Source organism: Oreochromis niloticus, linkage group LG11 (assembly GCF_001858045.2).
Source record: "Oreochromis niloticus isolate F11D_XX linkage group LG11, O_niloticus_UMD_NMBU, whole genome shotgun sequence".
In the NCBI taxonomy this organism is placed as follows: Eukaryota; Metazoa; Chordata; class Actinopteri; order Cichliformes; family Cichlidae; genus Oreochromis; species Oreochromis niloticus.
In genome coordinates this window covers 7,558,371-7,580,974 of record NC_031976.2, presented here as the reverse complement: position 1 = coordinate 7,580,974, position 22,604 = coordinate 7,558,371, and the positions used below count along the sequence as shown (strand labels likewise).

At 40.3% G+C, this 22,604-nt stretch overlaps 2 protein-coding genes across 3 annotated transcripts; both read left to right on the top strand.

Moving 5' to 3' along the window:
- The first annotated feature begins 581 nt into the window (after positions 1-581).
- LOC102075506 (CUB domain-containing protein 1-like) lies at positions 582-7,845 on the top strand. Its single transcript, XM_025911707.1, has 8 exons — positions 582-763; positions 4,458-4,664; positions 4,760-5,122; positions 5,793-6,005; positions 6,101-6,463; positions 6,638-6,978; positions 7,643-7,715; positions 7,826-7,845. The coding sequence occupies exons 1-7, from the start codon at positions 694-696 to the stop codon at positions 7,649-7,651; spliced, it is 1,566 nt and encodes a 521-aa protein (XP_025767492.1). The 5' UTR covers positions 582-693; the 3' UTR covers positions 7,652-7,715; positions 7,826-7,845.
- Positions 7,846-13,712: 5,867 nt separating this feature from the next.
- LOC102081774 (CUB domain-containing protein 1) lies at positions 13,713-22,586 on the top strand. Of its 2 annotated transcripts, XM_025911705.1 has the most exons (9): positions 13,719-14,042; positions 14,478-14,693; positions 14,789-15,151; positions 15,287-15,655; positions 16,611-16,802; positions 17,845-18,204; positions 18,337-18,693; positions 20,460-20,547; positions 20,746-22,586. In XM_025911705.1, the coding sequence occupies exons 1-9, from the start codon at positions 13,973-13,975 to the stop codon at positions 21,110-21,112; spliced, it is 2,382 nt and encodes a 793-aa protein (XP_025767490.1). In that variant the 5' UTR covers positions 13,719-13,972; the 3' UTR covers positions 21,113-22,586. The 2 variants fall into 2 exon arrangements, with proteins under 2 accessions (XP_025767491.1, XP_025767490.1); XM_025911706.1 differs by lacking the exons at positions 20,460-20,547; positions 20,746-22,586 and adding an exon at positions 19,899-20,268 and having other exon boundaries at positions 13,713-14,042.
- The last annotated feature ends 18 nt before the right edge of the window (positions 22,587-22,604 follow it).

The following is a 22,604-nucleotide window of genomic DNA, read 5'->3' as shown; positions in this document are numbered from 1 at the left end:
TACTGAGATACTGTAACACATCCTGACTAACCTGTTTGTCCTGTGAAGAGAAACTAAAAGTCAGGGTTTTTTCCTCACAGTTGAGCAACCACACAAGGCTGTTTATCATTTAGAGTGGGGGCTTCTTCATAATATCATTTTAAAAAGCTCAGAGATTGTTTATGTTTCCACATTGTAAATCTTTCCAATTGGGAGTAACCATATTTATAGTTATCAATTTCTTATTCAGCAAATACCTCAATATATCCTTTGGGTTACTGTTTTGCACTCAACGATCTATTAAAAGCACAACTTCACAAGAAACAGAAGACAGTCACAGGTGTTAGGTGTCCTGCTCACATTAACTAAGGCTCTATAAAAACAGTGCGATCTTAAATCATGACATCTTTATTGAAATGACGTGATTGAGGGTGAGTTATCGTTTCAGGCAACAGTTCTCGTACATTAGCTTCTTTTTAAAAAATTCTCCATGATACTTTTCTGGATTTTTTTTTTACATGTGCTACAGGGCTGTCCTAACGCATCCGTATCCTATACCTGCCAATATTGTCCTCCTGACCGCGCCCTTAATCTTTACCTGGCGTAAACACTCCCTCTTTGCTGGCAGACTTTCACAATTAGGAGTCAACAACTACTAGCTGACCTTCAGTTAACATCCCAGGATTGAAAGTTTCAGAGCGTCACTAGAGCAGCATGTCCGTATCAACAGGCGCGGCCCTTCTGTGGATTTTACTTCTTACATTCACTGTCTCCACCGTGTCAGGTAACCTGAAACTTAAATACGAACCAGTGGGAGAGATCTGGTGTGAAATATTGGTGGGGTGGTGGATCTGTGCATTAAATACTGACACTGTCTTCACTCGGAAGCTGAAAACCCCTGAAGCAAGAAAATCCCTTTCAAGAAGCTCTCAGAGCGTGAGTGTCAGGTGATACTGAGTACGGCTGTTTTCGGTAAATCGCCATGGTACTTAGGCTACGTTCACACTGCAGGTCTTAATGCTCAATTCCGATTTTTTGATCAAATCCGATTTTTTTGTCTGCTTGTTCACACTACAAATAAAATGCGACAGCAAATGCGCTCTAGTGTGAACGCTCAAGCGGCCCGCATGCGCAAAAGAAGATGTCACACACAACGCGCTCCGTTTAGACCCAGAGCAAACAATATTGTTTGACTTCGGACTTTACGTTTCCAAATTTTTGCTTTAAGTTATTTTGTTATTTACATAATAATGTAGATAACCTAATAATGATCCTTATTGCTGTTTTAGAGAGGAGCGGTGCTTCAAAGGATAGTTGCAGATTTCTGTCAGAACCTGCAGATTATACAGTACAAATGAAATGTTCACGTTGTCTTCCCAACAGTTTCACTGACATCTACACTGGATGGCCAGGAAGCGTTCGCGATGTCTTCTCGGACGCTTCTCCGGCGCTGATAATTGGCGTCTGTCTTGTGCCAGTGACGTAAAAGACGGATTTAATGTGACATGACCATTCAAACAGCAGTCGCTTTCTAAAACATCGGATATGTATCGGATTCAGTACCACATACGAAAGTGACCCAGATCGGATTTGAAAATATCGGATTTGTGCCGTTCACACTGTCATACCATGATCGGATATGGGTCGCATATAGGGTCAAAAAAATCGGATTTGATGCGCTTTCGCCTGCAGTGTGAACGTAGCCTTATACTGTGGACATAACGAGTCCACAGCGGAAGTGATCAACAGGAGATCAGTGGGTATGAATCACCGCCTACTGACTGATCAGTTTTCGAGAGAACAGCGCAGCATTTCCCGGAAGATCTGAGACCTGTGGACATGAGACTTTTGTTTTTAATGGCTTCCAAAGTCTTTGTGTTTCCCTGATGAACAGCAGAAATATACAGATTCTAACACGAAACTTAATAATTAATTGTTTTATTGTTATTGTTCTATACGCATTAAAGTATGATCCTAAAGCATTATGTTTTTATAGTTAATCTTTACTCTCACAGAGTCCGCAGCTGACAGATTAAAAACTAAAACAGAGCCGGTTATGCTCCGAGTTTCTCTGGCTGGAAGCGACGTGTTTTCACTGCTTCTCTCATCTACAACATGTTTTAAGCTCGCTGGTTTATGTTTCACAACCTTTTCACAGTAAAGAAAGGGGCTGGTTGGATGACCTCTAGAAACTTAATATATTTAAAACGATAGCAGCACTAATGAAAGTTTTTGAAGCACAAAGGTAACACAAACGCTTGACTTAAATTTTGTTTGATCTGTAGAAGGTATGTTTGTTTGGAAGGGAGGGCACTGCTAGAGTTGTAATTATTAGAACAGAGGACACAGAGAATACCTGTTCAATCAATCATTTAATTTCACCTTGATCTGCTGAGAAACTGAAGCAATTTTCACATCTCCTTTATTAGGCTGTGGGGCAGGAGACTTGAGTGCTTGAATGTATCCAGTTTAAAGTTTCAAGGCTCCAATGTGCAGCCATCACCTTAGATATAAACAGCAGCACTAAGAGTGCACTCCTTGATAAAAGATTTTTATCAACCAGAATAACCAATAGCTGCCAATTATTCTCATGAAGCTGAATGAACAGGCATTCTTGGTTCATGTTAAAGAGCAGTATAAAAGAGATTACAATCAAGTCTAACAACATTTTATACACATTCTAATTAACCAAATTAATACATGGCATAATACATCAATACGATCAATGCAATGAACAGTTTGCACTTCTTTAGTAGTAAGGTAGACTTAAGCTGCACATACAAAAAGTATTCCCCCAGCAGAGAACGTGTTCTTAAAATATGCTGTTGGGTGGACCGGTGTCATTACATTAGGGGGGCCCTGTGGAACCTTATTCATATTGAATTTCTGGTATCACACATTTGATCTGCCAATCTTTATATTTTGCCGTGGTCAGTTTGTGGAAAGCACACAAAACTTGGAGGAGGGAAAGTATTATGTAATTTTCAAAGTTCAATCAATGTTTGTCATTAAAAAAAATACACTTATTAGAAAGCTGAAGATAAAAGCTTTATTTACAATTAGTTTTACACTTGCAAAGCCATGTGGTAGCTGGCTTAAAATGTGTATCAAGAGGTCGACTAGGGTTGGTTGTGACGCGTGTGAAAATGAAGCCCCGGAGTATGAGACATGTTTTCGCAGATCAACACTGCAAACCTGGATTCCCAGAAACCTTTCTTCTATGGACGATGGAGCATGCGTCGATACTTAAATTGGAAAGCAATTCAGTCTGATATTGATGCAGTTCATTCTTCTTCTCACGTGTTTACACTAACTTGCTCACTATTGCTCGGTTTATCAGTTGGAAAATCTTTCACCTGTTTAGAAAAATATACAGAACATTGGGCTTTTTCAAAATGATATCAATGAAACATCAATTCAAAATCATGGATGTGGAATCTGTCTTCAGTTCTTATTGTGTCTTTAATAAAGGTTGTTAAAGCACTGCAGATTTCTCATATATAATACATACATAATTCATAGTAATCATCACTGGTTCAAATTCAAAGCTTAAATACAAGGTTGTTGTTATTCTTTTATAACTCACTTTTTCTTTTTTCTTTTTTTTACTGAAACCCCATTGATAACTACAGGGACAACCTACTCCATACCTTGTGACAATCAGCCCCATAATAGATTTTTTTTATTCTCTCAGGTGCAGATTCGATGCATACATAGAAATTTGGTCAGAGGTCAGCAAATAAAGTGTAGGTGTCGTGTTTTATGATCATATAATGATGACTATAGAACAATAACAATTTGCTGCAATAACAAATTACTGATCCTCATTAGGGAAATACAAATACTTTAGATCAGTGGTCCCCAACCCCCGGGCCTCGGACCGGTACCGGTCCATGAGTCGTTTGGTACCGGGCCGTGAGAGTTGAGGCTCAGGTGTGAAATGTATGGTTTTCAGGGTTTTTATCGGTTTTCAGCGTTATTTTATTATCGTTTTTATCGTTAACTCGGTTTTCCTGGGTCTTTTCACGTGTGTTATGAATAAATCTTCTTTTTTCGGTACCGGTACTAGTTTTATTTTGTTGTATTTATCCGCGACACCTTAAAGGCCGGTCCGTGAAAATATTGTCGGGCATAAACCGGTCCGTGAGGCAAAAACGGTTGGGGACCGCTGCTTTAGATGCCATCCATTCTTCCCACAGAGATCCAAATGATCTTCCAGGAATGGTGAAGCTATATACCGAAGTACTGCAGTGATTTTCTACCTCTTGATCTCTAATCTAGAATCTAACTTGTTCCACAATACAGAGCTGCTTAGTTATAGGAGGAGACAAGCCGTAGGCTTCATCTGTCACTGCAGTTAGCCGTATTTGTGAATTTTATCTCATCGAAATGGTAATTTCACTGTGTTATTTCCAGATATGATACAGGACCCAATATGTTTATCCCTTTGCTCACTATAACTCTATGTGTGCTTCCAGGGGCCCAGAAGTTGACTCTCACTGCTGAATCTGGAGCCACCATAAACATCAGAAATAATAATAAAGTCAAAGGTTGCCAAGTGTGTACAGGATTACTTATTAAAAAATGCAACGCTGAATCTCTGAATTATTTAAAAGGAAGTACTGTGGAATTGAGATGCTCCAGACCTCAAGATGTATTCAGTATAGAAATTGTACGGCGTATAAGTAAGTGTCTGTGTGATATCTGATTATTTTATCAGTGAGACTGAATTTCCTGAGTGGACTAACACAGCATGGGTGGATTCATGTTCTCTTTTCAGCTTGCACCACAAAGTCATGCAGTGGTCACATCATCCAGACGGACTTCAGCTCAATTGATGCGCTGCGTTTTAACCGCACGTTTACCTGGAATCTAGTGGCCGCAGCGCCAAAAGCTTTCCAAATAGATTTCACTAAGACGGGTCTTAAACAGATCAATCCATCTGAGAAATGTCCAGACAGACACACCTACACCCTCCAGGCCTTCCAGTCTACGGGCAATGTGGCTGTGGAGCAGTACTGCAGAAGTGGCACCATCAGCACTGCTCTGATTTTGAAAAGCGGCAGCTTTTCTGTGGACGTCCCAGCAGAGCAGAAGCTGCAAAATGACAAGTTTGATGTGACTGTGGGGGAAAAAATCAAGTGTGAGTTTAGTTACATTCACTGTTTTGTGTTTCTTTTAAAATGTAACAATTTTTGTTTTAATTTTAATTTATTTGTGTGTGTGTGTGTGTGTGTGTGTGTGTGTGTGTGTGTGTGTGTGTGTGTGTGTGTGTTTTATACTTTGTGACAATCAGCCCCGTAATAGATTTTTTATTCTATCAGGTGCACACTCTGTGTATACATAGAAATTTGGTGAGAGGTCAGCAAATACAGTGTAGGTGTCCTGTTTTATGATCATTTAATCAATTTTGAAAAACTGTTTTCTGGCATAAAAAAAAAAAACTAAAAAGTAAAGCTGCATGTAATAATCTGTATTCATTACTGAAGCTCATCAGGGAAACACAAAGACTTTAGATTTTAGATTCCAAAGAATCTTCAAGGAATGGTGAAGCTATTTACTGGAGTACTGATTAGTTAGTATGCAGTGATTTTATACCTCTTAATCTCTAATCTGGAATCTAACTTGTTCCACAATACAGAGCTGCTTAGTTATAGGAGGAGACAAGCCGCTGGCGTTTTCTGTCACTGCAGTTAGTTGTATTTGTGAATTTAATCTCATCTAAATGGTAATTTCACTGTGTTATTTCCAGATATGATACAGGTCACACATGTTTATCCCTTTGCTCACTATAACTCTGTGTGTGCTTCCAGGGCCCCAGAAGTTGACTCTCACTGCTGAACCTGGAGCCACCATAAACATCAGAAATAGTAATAAAGTCAAAGATTGCCAAGTGTGTACAGGATCACTTATTAAAAAATGCAATGCTGAATCTCTGAACTCATTCAGTGGAAGTACTGTGTCAGTGGAACTTGAATGCTCCAGACCTCAAGATGTATTCAGTATAGAAATTGTACGGCGTATAAGTAAGTGTCTGTGTGATATCTGATTATTTTATCAGTGAGACTGAATGTCCTGAGTGGACTAACACAGCATGGGTGGATTCATGTTCTCTTTTTAGATTGCACCACGGAGTCATGCAGTGGTCACATCATCCAGACGGACTCCAACTCGATTGATGCGCTGCGTTTTAACCGCACATTTACCTGGAATCTAACGGCCGCAGCGCCAAAAGCTTTCCAAATAAATTTCACTAAGACGGGTCTTAAACAGATCAATCCATCTGAGAAATGTCCAGACAGACACACCTACACCCTCCAGGCCTTCCAGTCTACGGGCAATGTGGCTGTGGGGAAGTACTGCAGAAGTGGCACCATCAGCACTGCTCTGATTTTGAAAAGCGGCAGCTTTTCTGTGGACGTCCCAGCAGAGCAGAAGCTGCAAAATGACAAGTTTGATGTGACTGTGGGGGAAAAAATCAAGTGTGAGTTTAGTTACAGTCACTGTTTTGTGTTTCATCCAAAATGACAGTTTCATTTAACAATTTTTGTTTTAATTTTAATTATTTTTTTGTGTTTTGTGTGTGTGTGTGTGTGTGTGTGTGTGTGTGTGTGTGTGTGTGTGTGTGTGTGTGTGTGTGTGTGTGTGTGTGTTGTAGCTCTTGCCCGAATTTCTCTGACTTTACCAAAAGGGACCTCTTCCTCAGAGCTGCTCTCGCCGGACTACCCGGAGAGTTTCCCTGATGACGACACCATGGGGTGGTACTTTCGGGTCCCAGAGAAACACAGGGTTGATGTTCAGTTTCTAAACCTCACACAGCCAGATTGTGTGAAGAAGGAAGTAGCAGTGGAGTACCACCAGAAAGACAGGGTGACATCAGTTCTGGGACTAAATGACACACAGCCGCTCCAGAAGCAGGGAGACTTTTTGCTCACGCTGAGGAACTGCGAGATGGAGAGAGCACCTGCTGATTCTCCTGGACTCACCTTCACCCTCAAGGTGTCTGCTTACCCCCCCCGTTCAAAAGGTCTCTATGTTATAAGCACTCACTCATTCATAGTTTGTACTTTAATTACCAATAAATAAATGAAATGTTATTCCCAGTTACTCCCAGGGAAAAGATTTGCTTTTGGAAATGTAAAACTGCTTTAATCGATATTTGCATAAAGCTCTGTCATTGCATAATGTAGAAGTTGTTTGAAGTGATGACCACAGAGAGTGAAAACAAGACCCCAAATGTTACGTTTTCTTCCACTTATGCAGTTCAGGGTACACCCTGGACAGGTCAGGTCAGGGTCAGCAAACAGGTCATGAAGGTGTTTCAGACCTGCCCAACAGCTGGAAGTTTGATGGTCTGGGTAAAACCTCGTCATCACTAGGTCCAAATGTTTCCAAGACCAGGTTTATGACAAAAAGTACTGCAGCACTGTGACCAGATCACATCAGCTTGATAACTTTAGCATTTGGTGTAAAGCACCACTGTCGCTGTAGCCAACAGGAATATGAGGCTGTAGTGTAGCTTCACACTTGGGAGGATAAATGATAATTGAGTGATTTTTCAGCTTCAGCAATTCTGTTTACTGTTGAATTCTTTTTTTACAACCACTGCACGGTTGAAAATGCAATCCAAATGTTAACCAAGTTAACTGTTTCTCCTCTATAGCACTTTTAACCATCCTGGGTGTAGTGGCTACTCTGCTGGTCATTTCTGTCATAGTGCTAGTTGTAATGATTAGGTGAGTATTTCTATTATTTAGTGTGTTTTCAAAGGGGATGACCCATCAATAGTTGAATAAAACAGCTTTAAGAAAATAATCCCAATCTTCTCTTTTTTCCCGCTAAACAGGAAGAAGAAGAAGAAAAAACTCAGTCATGAAGTTGCTGTCTATAATCCAAATGGCATCAACTTCTTACCAGGATACGAGTCCCCAGAAGTGCTGGGGACTTGTGAAGATGATGAGTCCCATGTGTACGAAGAGATTGACGACACCCTCGTCTACACACACCTGCTGAAAAGGAATGCAGAGACTGGCAACTATGAAGAAACATATAAACCTGTTTCAGGACACAGAGACTCTCAAAAGCCACTGCTCTCATCACAGCAGGGCCCTCCACGCCCCAATAGGCCACCAAGCAAAATCCTAACCCCAGTGGACAATACAATTTACCAGAATATGATTTACCAGCCTAAGGACCAAAGTGCCTAAGGCCTAAGGACCAAAATGCTCCAGTCTGGGGGCCTCGACTGGAGCTAGAGGGAAGCAACTGAGCAGAAGACTGGACTCAACTTTTTGATTTTTCTCTTGACCCACTTGAACTTTGGGATATTCATTCCCTGTGTGATTGCTCACTGTTCAGCCTCACAAAGCACGTTTTCTGTTGAGTGCAGCTTTTGCACTAAAGTGAGGCACACACAAACAACCTGTCTGCAGCTGTTACAACGTCTTAACCCAGATTAAAGGCTCTTCGATTGCAAAAGTTGCTCTTAATCATTCCCTGCAGCTGCATCTGACATAAAACATATTTATTTCATAGTAAGGTCAAATACATTGCTTTTTTAATGTGTCATGATGGGATGAGTCCTTTATCCTCATCGGAGACCGGGACTAGGGGCATAATTCCCCTGTAATTAAACTGCATTTCAGTGTATTTTATTTGTAATTTCGGTGTAGTTATTTGACTGCAATAACTTAAAGGCAGGTACACTGGAATAATGGGGTGAGAAGTCAGGTTTTTACAGGAAACAGAAATTATTTTATTTAATTTTAAGTAGTGCACAAGTAATTTTATAAAGTGCATAACTAATTTTTTAGTATTACAGAATATCAGGTATTTTAAAGGAAAGGGGAGAAATTAAGTAAATTTAAGTAGTGCATAAAAATGCAAAAGTCATTTTAAGTAGTATTCAATTTCATTGTAATTTTGCTGAATAAACAATATTTTCCCATCTTACCTCATAAATGGACTGGATTTTGGGGGTATGGACCATATTATGGAGTCACTTAACCTTGTCTTACATGATATTTATTGTTTTAGTGTACATGATGGAGAGTCCATTGTGAACCTATTCTTTCATATTTATTAATATATAAATTATGTAGTAATTTAAACTGTTCTCCCTTTTCTACTTTTCAATATATTTATTCAAGCTTTCAATATATTTTCACAGAGTTGTCTCCTCTGAATAGGATAGAACACAAAGCTTTCTCCTTCCAGAGCAACGTCCAGCAGTACAGACAACAAATGCAGATAAAAGTGTTCAGTGGTCTTAAACAAACTTGCTTCTCTTTCCTGTGCCAATTTCAATACGATCCACCCTCTTTTTTTTTCTTTCTTTCTCTCTTTTTTTTTTTGTTAAGTAAATATTACAGCTTCAAGCTTACCATCCGAGAAGCTACTCCCTATGGGCTCAAAATGTGGTCATAAATATTTATTTTGAGCCCATACTACTCTAAGCGACCGGTGAGTAAAGGGCAGCACAATTACATTCTTTTCCACTAGAGGGCAGTGCAACTCCTTGCTCCAATTAAATGGGTTGCCAGAAGAAGACAAAGAAGCAATTACTGCAAATGAGACCACGCAGCACGTGATAGCAGTAAATAAATATTTGGGGAAAAAAGTAGTCAATCTGACCTGGGTCCTGGAGAAAATTCTGACCCAGATTAAGGCCCTAGAATGAGTAGTGATCAGAAGAATGCAAAAAAAAACGTATACTGGGGACAAACCAAGCCAATTCCACTATGCCTGGTGCTTGGGGGAAAATAAACAATATGGTTTTTGTGACATTTTTGTTTGGTGGTGTGCCGTGTGATTTTTTTAAATGTGAAATATGTGCCGTGGCTCCAAAGTGTTGGGAAACACTGAAGTAAACAACATGTAACCAGTGGGCTTTCTAACATCTAGAAACTGCCAAACAACTCCTGGGGCCTGTTCTTCGTACCTCGCTTACTACATCCAAGATCAAATGACACATCCAAGATCAAATCATCGCGCTAACTTTGAGCTCGCTAATCCGGTTCTCCGAACACACCTGTTGTTGACGATTAGTATAGCTGGATGAAGTAATCTGAGATCACTGGGTGGCTTAAAAGGGTCTACGCATCGATAGTAGAAACATTGATCGGCAACCCTGTGATTGGTCGGCGAAGATGTCGAAGGAGCGCGCACAGTATTTCACGGCAGCAGACCAAGAACTCTTGATTGAGGGATATCAGGAGTTTCAGAGTTTAATTAAAACGCAGGGGAACACTGCAAAGGCTGCAAAAGCAAGGAGAGACGGCTGGCAGAAAGTTGCTGACAAATTAAACTCGTAAGTGATCCATGATATTACATTATATCATGTGATATTATTTTATTCCACATTATATTATATTACATTATATCCTCTTTCACATTAGAGCCACAACAGGACCCACTAGAACATGGGAAAAAGTAAAAGTGAAATATAAAAATATTCCACAGAATGGTAATATTTATCACTTATATTGCTTTTAGTCTATGACAAGAGACCCTGGAATAATCTGTTTGTTTGTTTATAACAGCAACCAAGAAAAGGGCAGAGCAAATAAAGACAGGTGGTGGTCCTGCACCCCCTCGTCACACCCCTTTTTGTACTGTGACATTTATTGACATTGTGGGGTTTTTTGTGTGTAGTTTGACATAACACTCCATCACTTTTACCTGTTCCCATGCAAGGGGTGACTGAAGCATGCACAGTAAGTCGGGAGTAAGTATATACAGTACAGTAAGTATATATATATATATATAGAGAGAGAGAGAGAGAGAGAGAGAGAGAGAGTAAATAATACCCTCACGGGAGAATCGATATCTCTCTATGAGCACACCGTCGCGCTGAGCTAAAGGATCCCGTCTATCCCGCAATATACGCTAAATTCTGTAAACTCTCCTTATCAATCTTGCACCTTCCTTGCTCGCGTACAAACGGACAGGACATGGCTGCGACAGACTTCCCAAATCCACCTTCGCTTTTTTAGCCGTGGTCTGTCATCTTGATTGCACGTAGTAATTTACTATTACTACTCTAAAATATGAATTACATCTGACATGATCTACTACATGTAATAGAATGATTAATAGTACATTTCCCTTTTTTTCGGAAATGACCTGTATGTATCTGTATGAAATCAATAAAAGAATCAAATACATTATCTTTAGTTACATTGCTAATATTTATTTATGGTAAAACAGTGGCGAAATATCGCTCTTGCTTTCATATAACTGCAGCGGACATACCTGAGAGGCCGCGATCTAATCCTGTTTACATAAAGTAAACCTGCTCCCGAGCAGGTTTACGCTTACGGATCTGTTGCTATGACAGCAAGTCCCAGATGAGCTTCGGAGAACCGAACGATCCAAGATCAAGCGATCCAAGATCAAGTGAAATCGTCAACATTCAAATCCGGCTAACTTACTTAGCGAGGTACGAAGAACAGGCCCCTGGTCTCTTTTGGACTGTTTATGGTAAAAAATTTCTGGGAGGGAATGCGCCAAGAATAAAGTGTGTGTGTGTGTGTGTGTGTGTGTGTGTGTGTGTGTGTGTGTGTGGTATTTCATTGTGTTTTTTTTTTTTTCAGGAAGTGAGAGGAGCCACTGACTATATTGTCAAGACTTATATGTGTCAGGTGCAGTACATGCAAATTTTGGTATGATTTTGATACCAAGTAACTACAGGGCCAGTATTTCTGATACCAATACAGATATGGCCTTTAAATGGTGAGCAGACCAAAGTGCCTTTACTGTCAGGTGTCTTAGTTAAAGAGGGGTTAGCCCGGTGCAGAGCTGTTTCTTGTTTAGTCTAATTTTATTTGGGATTAGCTCCTTTACGTTGGAGATGTTTTTTTTTCTTTATTTTCATGTACAGTTTTTCTAGTATGATTTTTCTTATGTTGGGCCATCTAATCTTCACTGCAAATATTACACACTAATCCACTGTTGTGAAGAAATGAACTGAAAATAAGATTAGTTTCTCCTTGCACTGCTCAGCCATCCTTATGGAATATTTTTTTGAGGAAAATGCACTCTAATATCTTAAAATTGCTGATGCACACATAAATTATAAGCAGGTCCAGCAGGCCCTAAGTAACTACAGCCTACTTTAAATACCATCTATTCGCGTAATCAACCTCATTTGATTAATTTGTAACAAAGACATACATAAATTAGTGAGGGCATTTCTCTGCCACTCCTTTCAAGGGTGACTACATCCCAGAAACAAACTGTGGGCCAAACACTGTGTGTTATTGGGGACAAAGTGGGACATGTTAACAATGTTGGATAGTAGTGTGAAATTTTATATCAAACTTTTAAACCAATTTAAACTGTAACCAGATTGCCATTTACCACGAAAAGCCCAAATATACTTCAAATATACCATTTGATTTTGAGCCACTTTGAAATCTGGGACATGGGTCAATACATAAAAATTATGTGAAGTTCCACATGAGGAGGGCCATCTGGTCACCCTGTTCCATGCTGAAATGCCGATTTGAAGAGTTATTTGTCTCACACATGCTAAGAAACAACCACATAGAGTGCAACTTGGCCTTATTGTAACGCGTGAGCAGCAGCAGCGCATGCGTACATGCTCTGCGCGCATGCTCAGACGGGAGAGGCCTCTTCTTTATTAGCTGGAAGAATCGGCAAAGCTACATTGGACCTTCTGGCCGGACTGACCAGTTTATCGTGAGGACAAAAATGAATTTTTCTTTAACCTAGTCAGCCACAGAAGGACGTTTGTAATTCAGAGCGAAAAATTATTATGATTAATGTTCCCCAATTACTTCTTCTTTATAAATAAATACAACACAACCTGCTTTTGCCTCTTTGATCCATTTCTTTGTGCATACTCAAATACCGTGAACTGGCTTTTGAGTATGCACAAAGAAATGAACACATCAAGCTGCCTGTGCCTTTATATGTTCTGCCAGTTCTTTCTCCATATGGTCGTCAAAGACTGGATAGGCAAGTGCAGTTCCTCCAGATCCTTCAATAGCCTTATTTCTTTTCCATCTATCTTTTTCTTCTCCATGGATCGTTTTAATGTCATCCTGCATATGTTCATCTTCTTCGCCACCTGAATGGACTTCCCCTTCTCCACCTTGTTCACTATAGTTCACAGCTCTGTCCAAGTCCTCTAACGGAGTGGAAGCTCTGCCTGTCCTCCATATTATAACTCTGTGGCATAACCATAGGCGTATAGACTCATAGTGTAGCTTACAAAAGCACTAAAACATTTGTGAAATCTTTTCAAACTTGTTTAAAACAGACAAAATAATCAAAACACCTTGATCACAGAAATTTTACCTGGAAAGGCAAAAATCACTTGAACTTAAATGTGCTTAATTCTCATGCAACGAGGCGCTTCTTTGCAGGATGAGAGAAATGTCGGACTCTCCACAAATGTGCGGTCACATGACCAATTTCTTTCCTAGAAACAGGGTGTGGCACAACTCCCTCGATCCTTTGTTCTGCTATTTTACTCTCGATCATAAAGATTTTCACATGAAAGAGAAGACAAGCACAGTTGTTACTAATCGCATTCCTTAAGTCTAAAAACAGTGCAGGCTAAATCTTGATTTTATTGTCATGAGAGGACTGAGCCTGTTTTAGGGTAATATCGTATATCAAACTCTCCATATTTTCCAGAAATTTCACTTTATTTTAGCACTTTTGTTCTACATCACGTCAGGGGTGTCGTAACGCATCAGCACGCCTACCTGCCAAGATGGCGATTCTAGCCACGCCCTTAAACATTACCTGGCCTCAACACTCCCTCCTTGCTGGCACACCTTCACATTAGGAAGTGGGCTTAGGTAGCACTCGTTGTGTCAATAGCTGCTCCGTGAGCTTGATGTAACGCATAGGAAAATGTGGCGTCCCAGCTCCAGACAAGAAGCGATGAAATGATTCCGCTGATTTTATTTTTGTTTTTTCTCTCAGGATTGAAAGTTTCAGAGCTTCACTATAGGGCAGCATGTCCGTATCAACAAGCGCGGCCCTTCTGTGGATTTTACTTCTTACGTTCATCGTGTCCACCGTGTCAGGTAACCTGAACCTTAAATATGAACCAGGGGGAGAGATTTGGTGTGAAATATTGGTGGGGTGGTGGATCTGTGCATTAAATATTGACACTGTCTTCACTCGGAAGCTGAAAACAGCTGAAGCAAGAAAATCCCTTTCAAGAAGCTCCCAGTGTGTCATTTGATATAGGCTGTGCCGGTTTTGCCCCTGTGTAAATTTGAATAACAAACATTTCAGTGTAAACTAGGTCATGGCCGACCCAGAGACCTGACTGAAGCACCATATTATGTGCTGAGCTTGCTCAGGTTTACTCAGTACAGACCTGCTTAGTCACAGGAACACTTAAGACAAGCTTCATCTGTCACAGCAGTCAGTTTTATTTGTGAATGTAATTTCACTGTGTTATTTCCAGATATGATACATCCCTTTGCTCACTATAACTCTGTGTGTGCTTCCAGGGGCCCTGAAGTTGACTCTCACTGCTGAACCTGGAGCCACCATAAACATCAGAAATAATAATCAGGTCAAAGGTTGCCAAGTGTGTACAGGATCAGGAAACGCACAACGTTGCAGTATTGAATCGATGAACTCATTCAATGGAAGTACTGTGTCAGTGGAGCTTGAATGCTCCAGACCTCAAGATGTATTCAGTATAGAAATTGTACGGCGTATAAGTAAGTGTCTGTGTGATATCTGATTATTTTATCAGTGAGACTGAATGTCCTGAGTGGACTAACACAGCATGGGTGGATTCATGTTCTCTTTTCAGATTGCACCACAAAGTCGTGCAGTGGTCACATCATCCAGACGGACTCCAACTCGATTGATGCGCTGCGTTTTAACCGCACATTTACCTGGAATCTAACGGCCGCAGCGCCAAAAGCTTTCCAAATAGATTTCACTAAGACGGGTCTTAAACAGATCAATCCATCTGAGAAATGTCCAGACAGACACACCTACACCCTCCAGGCCTTCCAGTCTACGGGCAATGTGGCTGTGGGGAAGTACTGCAGAAGTGGCACCATCAGCAGTGCTCTGATTTTGAAAAGCGGCAGCTTTTCTGTGGACGTCCCAGCAGAGCAGAAGCTGCAAAATGACAAGTTTGATGTGACTGTGGGGGAAAAAATCAAGTGTGAGTTTAGTTACAGTCACTGTTTTGTGTTTCATCCAAAATGACAGTTTCATTTAACAATTTTTGTTTTAATTTTAATTAATTTTGTGTGTGTGTGTGTGTGTGTGTGTGTGTGTGTGTGTGTGTGTGTTGTAGCTCTTGCCCGAATTTCTCTGACTTTACCAAAAGGGACCTCTTCCTCAGAGCTGCTCTCGCCGGACTACCCGGAGAGTTTCCCTGATGACGACATCATGGAGTGGTACTTTCGGGTCCCAGACAAACACAGGGTTGATGTTCAGTTTCTAAACCTCACACAGCCAGATTGTGTGAAGAAGGAAGTAGCAGTGGAGTACCACCAGAAAGGCAGGGTGACATCGGTTCTGGGACTAAATGACACACAGCCGCTCCAGAACCAGGGAGACTTTTTGCTCACGCTGAGGAACTGCGAGATGGAGAGAGCACCTGCTGATTCTCCTGGACTCACCTTCACCCTCAAGGTGTCTGCTTCCAGCCCAGCTTCAACAGGTCTGTATCTTATAAGCACTTGGTGGAGCATTTAGTAGCTAAAGTGTGAGTTGGTAGAGACCAAAAATGGAGCTAAAAGGAGATTGCGTATTGGACTTGGAATTAACCAAAAGGACATAACAAGACTACAAGTGAATACTGAGGATGTTTTCATGCCTTGAAGGTGTGTTATTACGTGCAGTGACATGTTTATATGTCAGACTTCTTCTATGTTAGAGCAGCACAACTGTGTAGCTACATACCAGACTTTACAGGTGTGTAGCTGATGAGTGCAGTCTGACCCATAAGTAAGCAACAAGCACAAGAAGCATGTTAGTCACAGGGGTTAAAAGCTCCATCACATTATGTCTTTAGCTGTAGTATTGTTAAAGAGGGGTGAGCTCAGATAGTCTGGTCTGTGGTTTCTCCCACTGTAAGGTGTTGGGGGATGCTGATGCTTCGTCTGACTCCAAGTGTTTCAAGCACATAGTTACTAACTGTAGCTCCATTTCCAAAACCAATTAATAATGTGTAGGGCCCACATGACTAAATTTAGTACTACAATTTCTTTTGTACAGTGGTTTTGCTGTTGGGGAGATGGGTGCTGCCTGCTCCACATGTTGCAGCATGCACTTGTATAAATAGTCTCTTTTTTTCTTTTTCTATCGTCTTTCTTAAAGGTTACAACAAAGGTGCAGTTTGATTAGTCAGGGGTATGACAATGTTCCCTTTCTTGTAATATTTGTGAATAGGAGGGACTTGGAAAGTGTGTCTTATGGCCTGTTTGTGAGCCCAGGCAAGCTCTTAAATTGCCTAATCTCTTAGTCATGTATGACAGCACTGATACATTTCCAGGAAAGCACTTCCTCCAGAGTTTGACGAATCACATTTGTTGTACGTGCACATTTTTCAGAGCCAAAGGAAAGCTCAATAAAACTTACTTTGTGCTTTTTTCTGTTGCTCCCACCCCCTCCAGTGTCATGTAAAGTAGATCTCAGCAAAACTGAGGGCCTTTCTCTGAACATTTCTACGTTGACACCGACCCCTGACTGCGTGATGAAAATAAACTCAGTGAAAAAAGACAACATCACAGTCACATCAAGTGCTGATCTGTCTTTTGAGGACTGCTTTCCTGACAACATGGAAGTCACAGCTACGCAACTCATAGGTAAATCAAGATTTACTTAAACTCATTTCATCAGCTGTTTAAGCCTCACTGTGTAAAATCCACAGATATAGCATCAATAATTCATAATAGTACTTTTGTCATTTAATCTAAAATCACTGTGGGCCTTCTGCTGGACCATCTTAGATTCAGCTAAAAATTCTATGGTCCAAAGTTTGAACATATATATAATGATTGCTGTGAATTTTTAACTTAATATATTAAATAATTTTAAAAATGTAATTTTTGAGAAATGGTCTGTTGACTTCCAGCGTGTTTCTCATTTTAAAATCGGAGGCAATATTTGAATATCTCAAAAGAAATTTTTACTGGTTTTTCTTATCATAATTCTGGAAAGTGGATGGTAGGATCTTTTTAAAAAAAAAATATATATATAAAATATATATATATATATATATATGTATATATAAAATATATATATATATATGTATATATATATATATATATATATATGTGTATATATATATATATATATATATATATGTGTATATATATATATATATATATATATATATATATATATATATATATATATATATATATATATATATATATATATATATATATATATATATATATATATATGTGACTTCCATGTTATATATATATATATATATATATATGTATATATATATATATATATATATATATATATGTATATATATTTTTTTTTTTTTTTTTTAAAAAGATCCTACCATCCACTTTCCAGAATTATGATAAGAAAAACCAGTAAAAATTTCTTTTGAAGGCATTTAAAATGCATTGTAATATAGTGTAATTTAAGGATAAATATTCACTACTGTTCTAGATCTGTTACTAAGTTGTATTTTATTATATTATATTTTATTTTTCATTTTATATACACGCCTCCTAATTTGGGTGCTCAAAGAAGAGGTTACAGCTGTTGGTTAGTTAGTTGCAGACCATGTGTTTAAAAACATCTGTACTACCTTCTACTAAAAGTGCTTCTCATTGTACTGTAAAGTACTTTATCAGTTTCATTTGGGAACCTCTTTCCGTTCAGATTGTAGTTCTGGTAAATGTCCTGATCCAGTCAGTCTGTTGGTGCCTCTGCTGCCATTCTGCCTCCCTGCACCTCTGAGCCGTGTGACGTGGATACTCCGTCCCGGTCGGCACGGCACCGTAAAGCTGATTTCTCCCACCGGGCCCCTCAAGCAGTCCTTACCCGGACAGCTATGTGATGACAGCGTCACTATTGATGTGGCAGAAGAGAATGGAGCACCTATTGGGACCTTCTGCCGCGACGGAGCCATACAGACCGTCCACATTCACACAAATGTGTCTGTCACATTGTGGTCCAGCATGAATGCTAAAGCACCAAGATCGGCTGTGTTGAATGCCAGTTTTGAAAATGAGATTACAGGTAAAAACAAGCACACTTGAAAAGCATAACTCTCCACGAAGGCCAAGGGCTATACTAAATAAGCTGAATGAAATAAGAACATTAAATAAACATTAATATTTCATGTTGTTTTCTTTTTGCAATAACCTTCAGAAAGATACATATTCACCGTTTTTCCAAAGAGAGACACCCCGGAACTTGTGGCTACTCCAGCTTGGCCAGCAGGAATGAAGGCCTCCTCCACCGTCTCCTGGATTGTCTCAGTTCCTCCAAAGATGGAGGCGCAGCTGATTTTTACCAAGCTCAGCCAGCCCAAGTGCAGCAACAGCCACACTAACATCCGGGTGCAAAGAATGGGCAGCCCCGAGGAGGACTACAGCCGCAGGGAGGATGAGATGGCCAAGAGTGAGCTCACGGTCTCCGAGAGCTTCTACCTCAACATGTCCAACTGTTTGCCTGAAAGAGGAAACTTCAGCGTGATTACCATGATCTCCCTGCAGAAGAGCAAGTGTAAGAGGAAACTTTACAGTTACTTAATCTATATCGTAATTTTCTGATTTTTTTTATATATATATATATATATATATATATATATATATATATATATATATATACAAATGATTGTTTTTTTCTTTCTTTTTTTTTTTGGTCCTCTGGCTTTTGCAGACGAATGTGACAAACTTTAATTTGCTTGTTTCTGTTGCCTTGGTGAGGATGTTAGCCAGCTGAACATTTCGGTCAATATACTGTTGTGCATATGTAGATGAAAGGTGCATCCTATAGTTGTGCTGGCGAGCATCATCAGTGATCTTTCCTAGATTCCTTGGGTCATTCGGATTGGCGACCCAGCCAGGGGTTGATCAGGTCCTGACATTAAGCCTCGGATTTCCCCACTTAATCCACAGCCACCTGCAGGCTCCATCAGCTGCTTCTTTTGCAGTCCTGATGGCTATGTTTCTGTGTGGTCCCCTCACACCTGGCAGGGTGAGGACTCTGCAGCCTACTTCAACATGAAGATGACATTGTGCTCACCACCCTTTTCTGGCAGTCCTCCCGAAACAAGTCCTTAACTCTTGGCCAGCTTGCTTTCAAAAGCCTCCTCCATGTGATCTTACCGGTGCACAGTCAGTTCAGTCAGGGCAGGTTGTTTTGAAGGCTCTGAAAGAATGACAGTATGTGTCATCAGTGATGTGTCACAGAAACATGACTTGCTTGCTCAGACTGAGCACTAGTTCCCAGTTGTGTGAAGTGAAGACTTTGCTTTGTTTTTTTGCTTTGGTTTCTCATTAAGAAATGAAATTCATACACAGACTTGCCCTACAGCTGGAGGTGTGATGGGCTGGCAAAATGTCATACGCAGCTTGGTTGAGGAATTTAATTTGTTGGTGCTCTGCTCACCATATGTATTTACGTAAACTATGATCACTGACTGACTGGCTTTAGCATTTTGCCTAAAGAACTGCTGCAGTGGTAGCATACAGGAGTATGAAGCTGTAGTATGGCTTCAAAGTTGGGATCATGGAGGGCATGGATACTGAAACTGTTTTCTTTTTTAACCTTAGTGCAAAGTTTTATTCTGCTTTGCTGATTTGTAATCAGTGTTCTGTTTGGGGGAAAAGTTGGCTTACACAGTTACTTTCCTTCTTTCTTTCTTGTGCAAGAATAATCCTCCAGTATCAGGATTGTATTTATCTATTTTTTTGTTAATCCTTCAGCTTCAGGGGGCAGCAGCCTAAGCAAGGACACCCAGACCTCCCTCTTCCCAACTACCCCTTCCAGCTTATCTGGGGGAATACTGCTGCATTTCCAGGCCAGCTGAGAGATGTAATCTCCCCAGCATGTCCTGGGTGTGTCCTAGGGCATCATTCCGGTGGGAAATTCCAGAAACACTTCAGCCAAGAGCTTCCCAGAAGGCATCCTAGTCAGATTCCTGAACCACCTCAATGTGCTCCTTTCGATGTGGAGCAGTAGTGGCTGTATTCTGAGCTCCTGTGAGATGGCTGACTCCTCCCTCTCTCACTAAGGAAGAGACCTGCCAGCCTTCAGAGAAAGCTCATTTCTTTTTATGCCCAGAGTTTGAGACCATAGGTGAGGGTTGGATGGTAGATCAACCGGTAAATCGAGAGCCTTGCTGTCATACTCGGCTCTCATTACCACCAACGGATTGATGCACTGTCTGCGTCACTGCCAAGCGTCCACTATCCGTCTGTCAATATCAGGTAAAAATATGATAGAAAAAGCTAACTATGGTGTTTGTTGACATTTTTTCCTTCTAGACCTTTTACTAATCAACATCCTGAGTGTGGTGGCTGCTCTGCTGGTCATTTTTGTCATGGTGCTGGTTGTGGTCTGTGTGGTGATTAGGTGAGTATTACTATTTTATGCTTTGTTCTTTGAGTTTTATTATTTTTCTTTACAATTAACATGGGTATTTTCACATTGTTTACTTATCTGCTCTCCTCAACCTACTAGAAATTTTTGTCCTTCATCGAAATTGACAGCGAGCATAACTTATCAGTAAATTTAATTAAAAAAACTCCAATCTTCTTTTCTGCCAAACAGGAAGAAGAAGAAGAAGAAGCTCAATCATGAAGTCTCTGTCTATAATCCAAATGGCATCAACTTCCTGCCAGGATACAACGGACCCCCAAAAACACACGAAGACGATGACGCTCACGTGTACACCTCCATCGACGACACACTCGTCTACACACACCTGTTCAAAAAGGGTGCAGATATTGGCATCTATGGAGAAACATACCAACCTTTCACGGGACACACAGACTCTCAAAAGCCACTGCTCTCATCACAGAAGGGTCCTCCACTTCCCAACAAGTCTCCGAGCCAAGTGCAAACCCTGATGGACCAAAGTGAGGACGAACAGTCTTCAAATCTGGGGCCTCGGCTGGAGCCAGAGGGCGGCAACTGAGCAGAAGATTGGACTCGACTTTTTGAGTTTTCTTTTGACCCACTTGAACTTTGGGATATTTATTCCCTGTGTGATTGCTCGCTGTTCAGACCCCTACAAGACACTTTTTTGCATTGAGTGCAGCTTTTGCACTAAAGTGAGGCACACACAAACAGCTTCCAAACCTGTCTGCAGCTGTTACAGCGTTTTGTCTCAGGTTAAGGCTCTTCTTTTTCAAAAGCAGCACTTAATCATTCCTTCTACACGGGTTTTTAGTTTTTATAAAGAGGTCTTCTGTTGCTTTCAGGCAATGAACGTTTTCCATTTGTGATATTTTGTAAATGCATTATATCGTTATCAGAACACAACGGTCTGGACTGCAGCAGCTGTATGTTGCAGCAGCATGTCCTTCTGTTGTTCATTGTTGCTTTTTGTTTTCTAGCTGTAGCATCATTACACCATAAATGAGCCTTACAGACGGGTCAGGCTCCCTTTAGAAATTAGTAAGGATCTTATAGTTGTTTTCAGTCATTTGTGTTACTGGTGCCAAACTGAAACCAAGCATTTGAGAAGCTCAAGCCTAAAGTGCTACTAGTTCATACTGAGACTGTATATCATGATCAGCACTGATCAGTAGTTAAAAAAACCTATTTCACCATTTGTTGTGAGGACAGACACAGCCCCTCTTTTGGATTACGATGAGAAAAATATACATTTATTTGCAGTATATCAGGAGCTGCATCTGCCATAAAATGTATTTATTTAGTAGTGAGCTGTAATATATTGCTGTTTAAATGTCCGTTATTCAAGCATGAGCCTAAACACGAAAGAGAAAAGTTTTCTTTCAAGGCATGCGTCTGTCCTCTTTGAGGAAAAGTGCTTCAGAAGGACTTTGGTCTTGAAAATTCCTGTTCCCTCCTGCATTTTAGCAAATGAATTGTAGATGGAGGCAAAGTTCAAATATTTTTAAAGGCCTATATTCCCCTCTGAGCAAATACAGTGTCCCTTTGCTCATTCTCTGAATGTTACTGGTGTCTTTAGAGCTGCGGAGTGTGGCCATAAATCTTTTATAGTCTCAGTGGCTCACGGTGAGTAAAGAAATGTTAGAGGAGCTTTTAAAATCAGTGAAGTTTGGAGATGTTCAGACTTGTTGATCTGTCGCCTTCATTTGGGTGAGTAAAGTATTTTGAATGCAAACACAGGCTCTATATTTTGTAAGATAAAGAGCAGTACACACATAGTGTGTGGGTGGGTGGGTGGGTGGAGGTGGGTGGAGGTTGTACGTGACTGTACTCATCATACTCATCACTCATAGTAGGGATTTTCTGGAAAGGCTGGATTTAGTTCCAGTATAAAGTGGACAGGCGGGAGTCTTACGTTCATCCTGAATCAGTTGCACAATACAATGAATCAGTCAACTGGAATATTAACTAAGAGCTACTTTAGTGACTTTATATTTTATACAGCCCTAATATGGCACACCTATTTAAAAAAACCAAGAAACTACACTACG

Coding starts and splice junctions, on each gene's coding strand:
- LOC102075506 (XM_025911707.1), top strand. CDS start 694: ATGTCCGTATCAACAGGCGCGGCCCTTCTGTGGATTTTACTTCTTACA. Junction 4,665..4,759: donor AGAAATTGTACGGCGTATAA/GTAAGTGTCTGT, acceptor TTCTCTTTTCAG/CTTGCACCACAAAGTCATGC. Junction 6,006..6,100: donor AGAAATTGTACGGCGTATAA/GTAAGTGTCTGT, acceptor TTCTCTTTTTAG/ATTGCACCACGGAGTCATGC.
- LOC102081774 (XM_025911705.1), top strand. CDS start 13,973: ATGTCCGTATCAACAAGCGCGGCCCTTCTGTGGATTTTACTTCTTACG. Junction 14,043..14,477: donor CATCGTGTCCACCGTGTCAG/GTAACCTGAACC, acceptor GTGTGCTTCCAG/GGGCCCTGAAGTTGACTCTC. Junction 15,656..16,610: donor TTCCAGCCCAGCTTCAACAG/GTCTGTATCTTA, acceptor CACCCCCTCCAG/TGTCATGTAAAGTAGATCTC.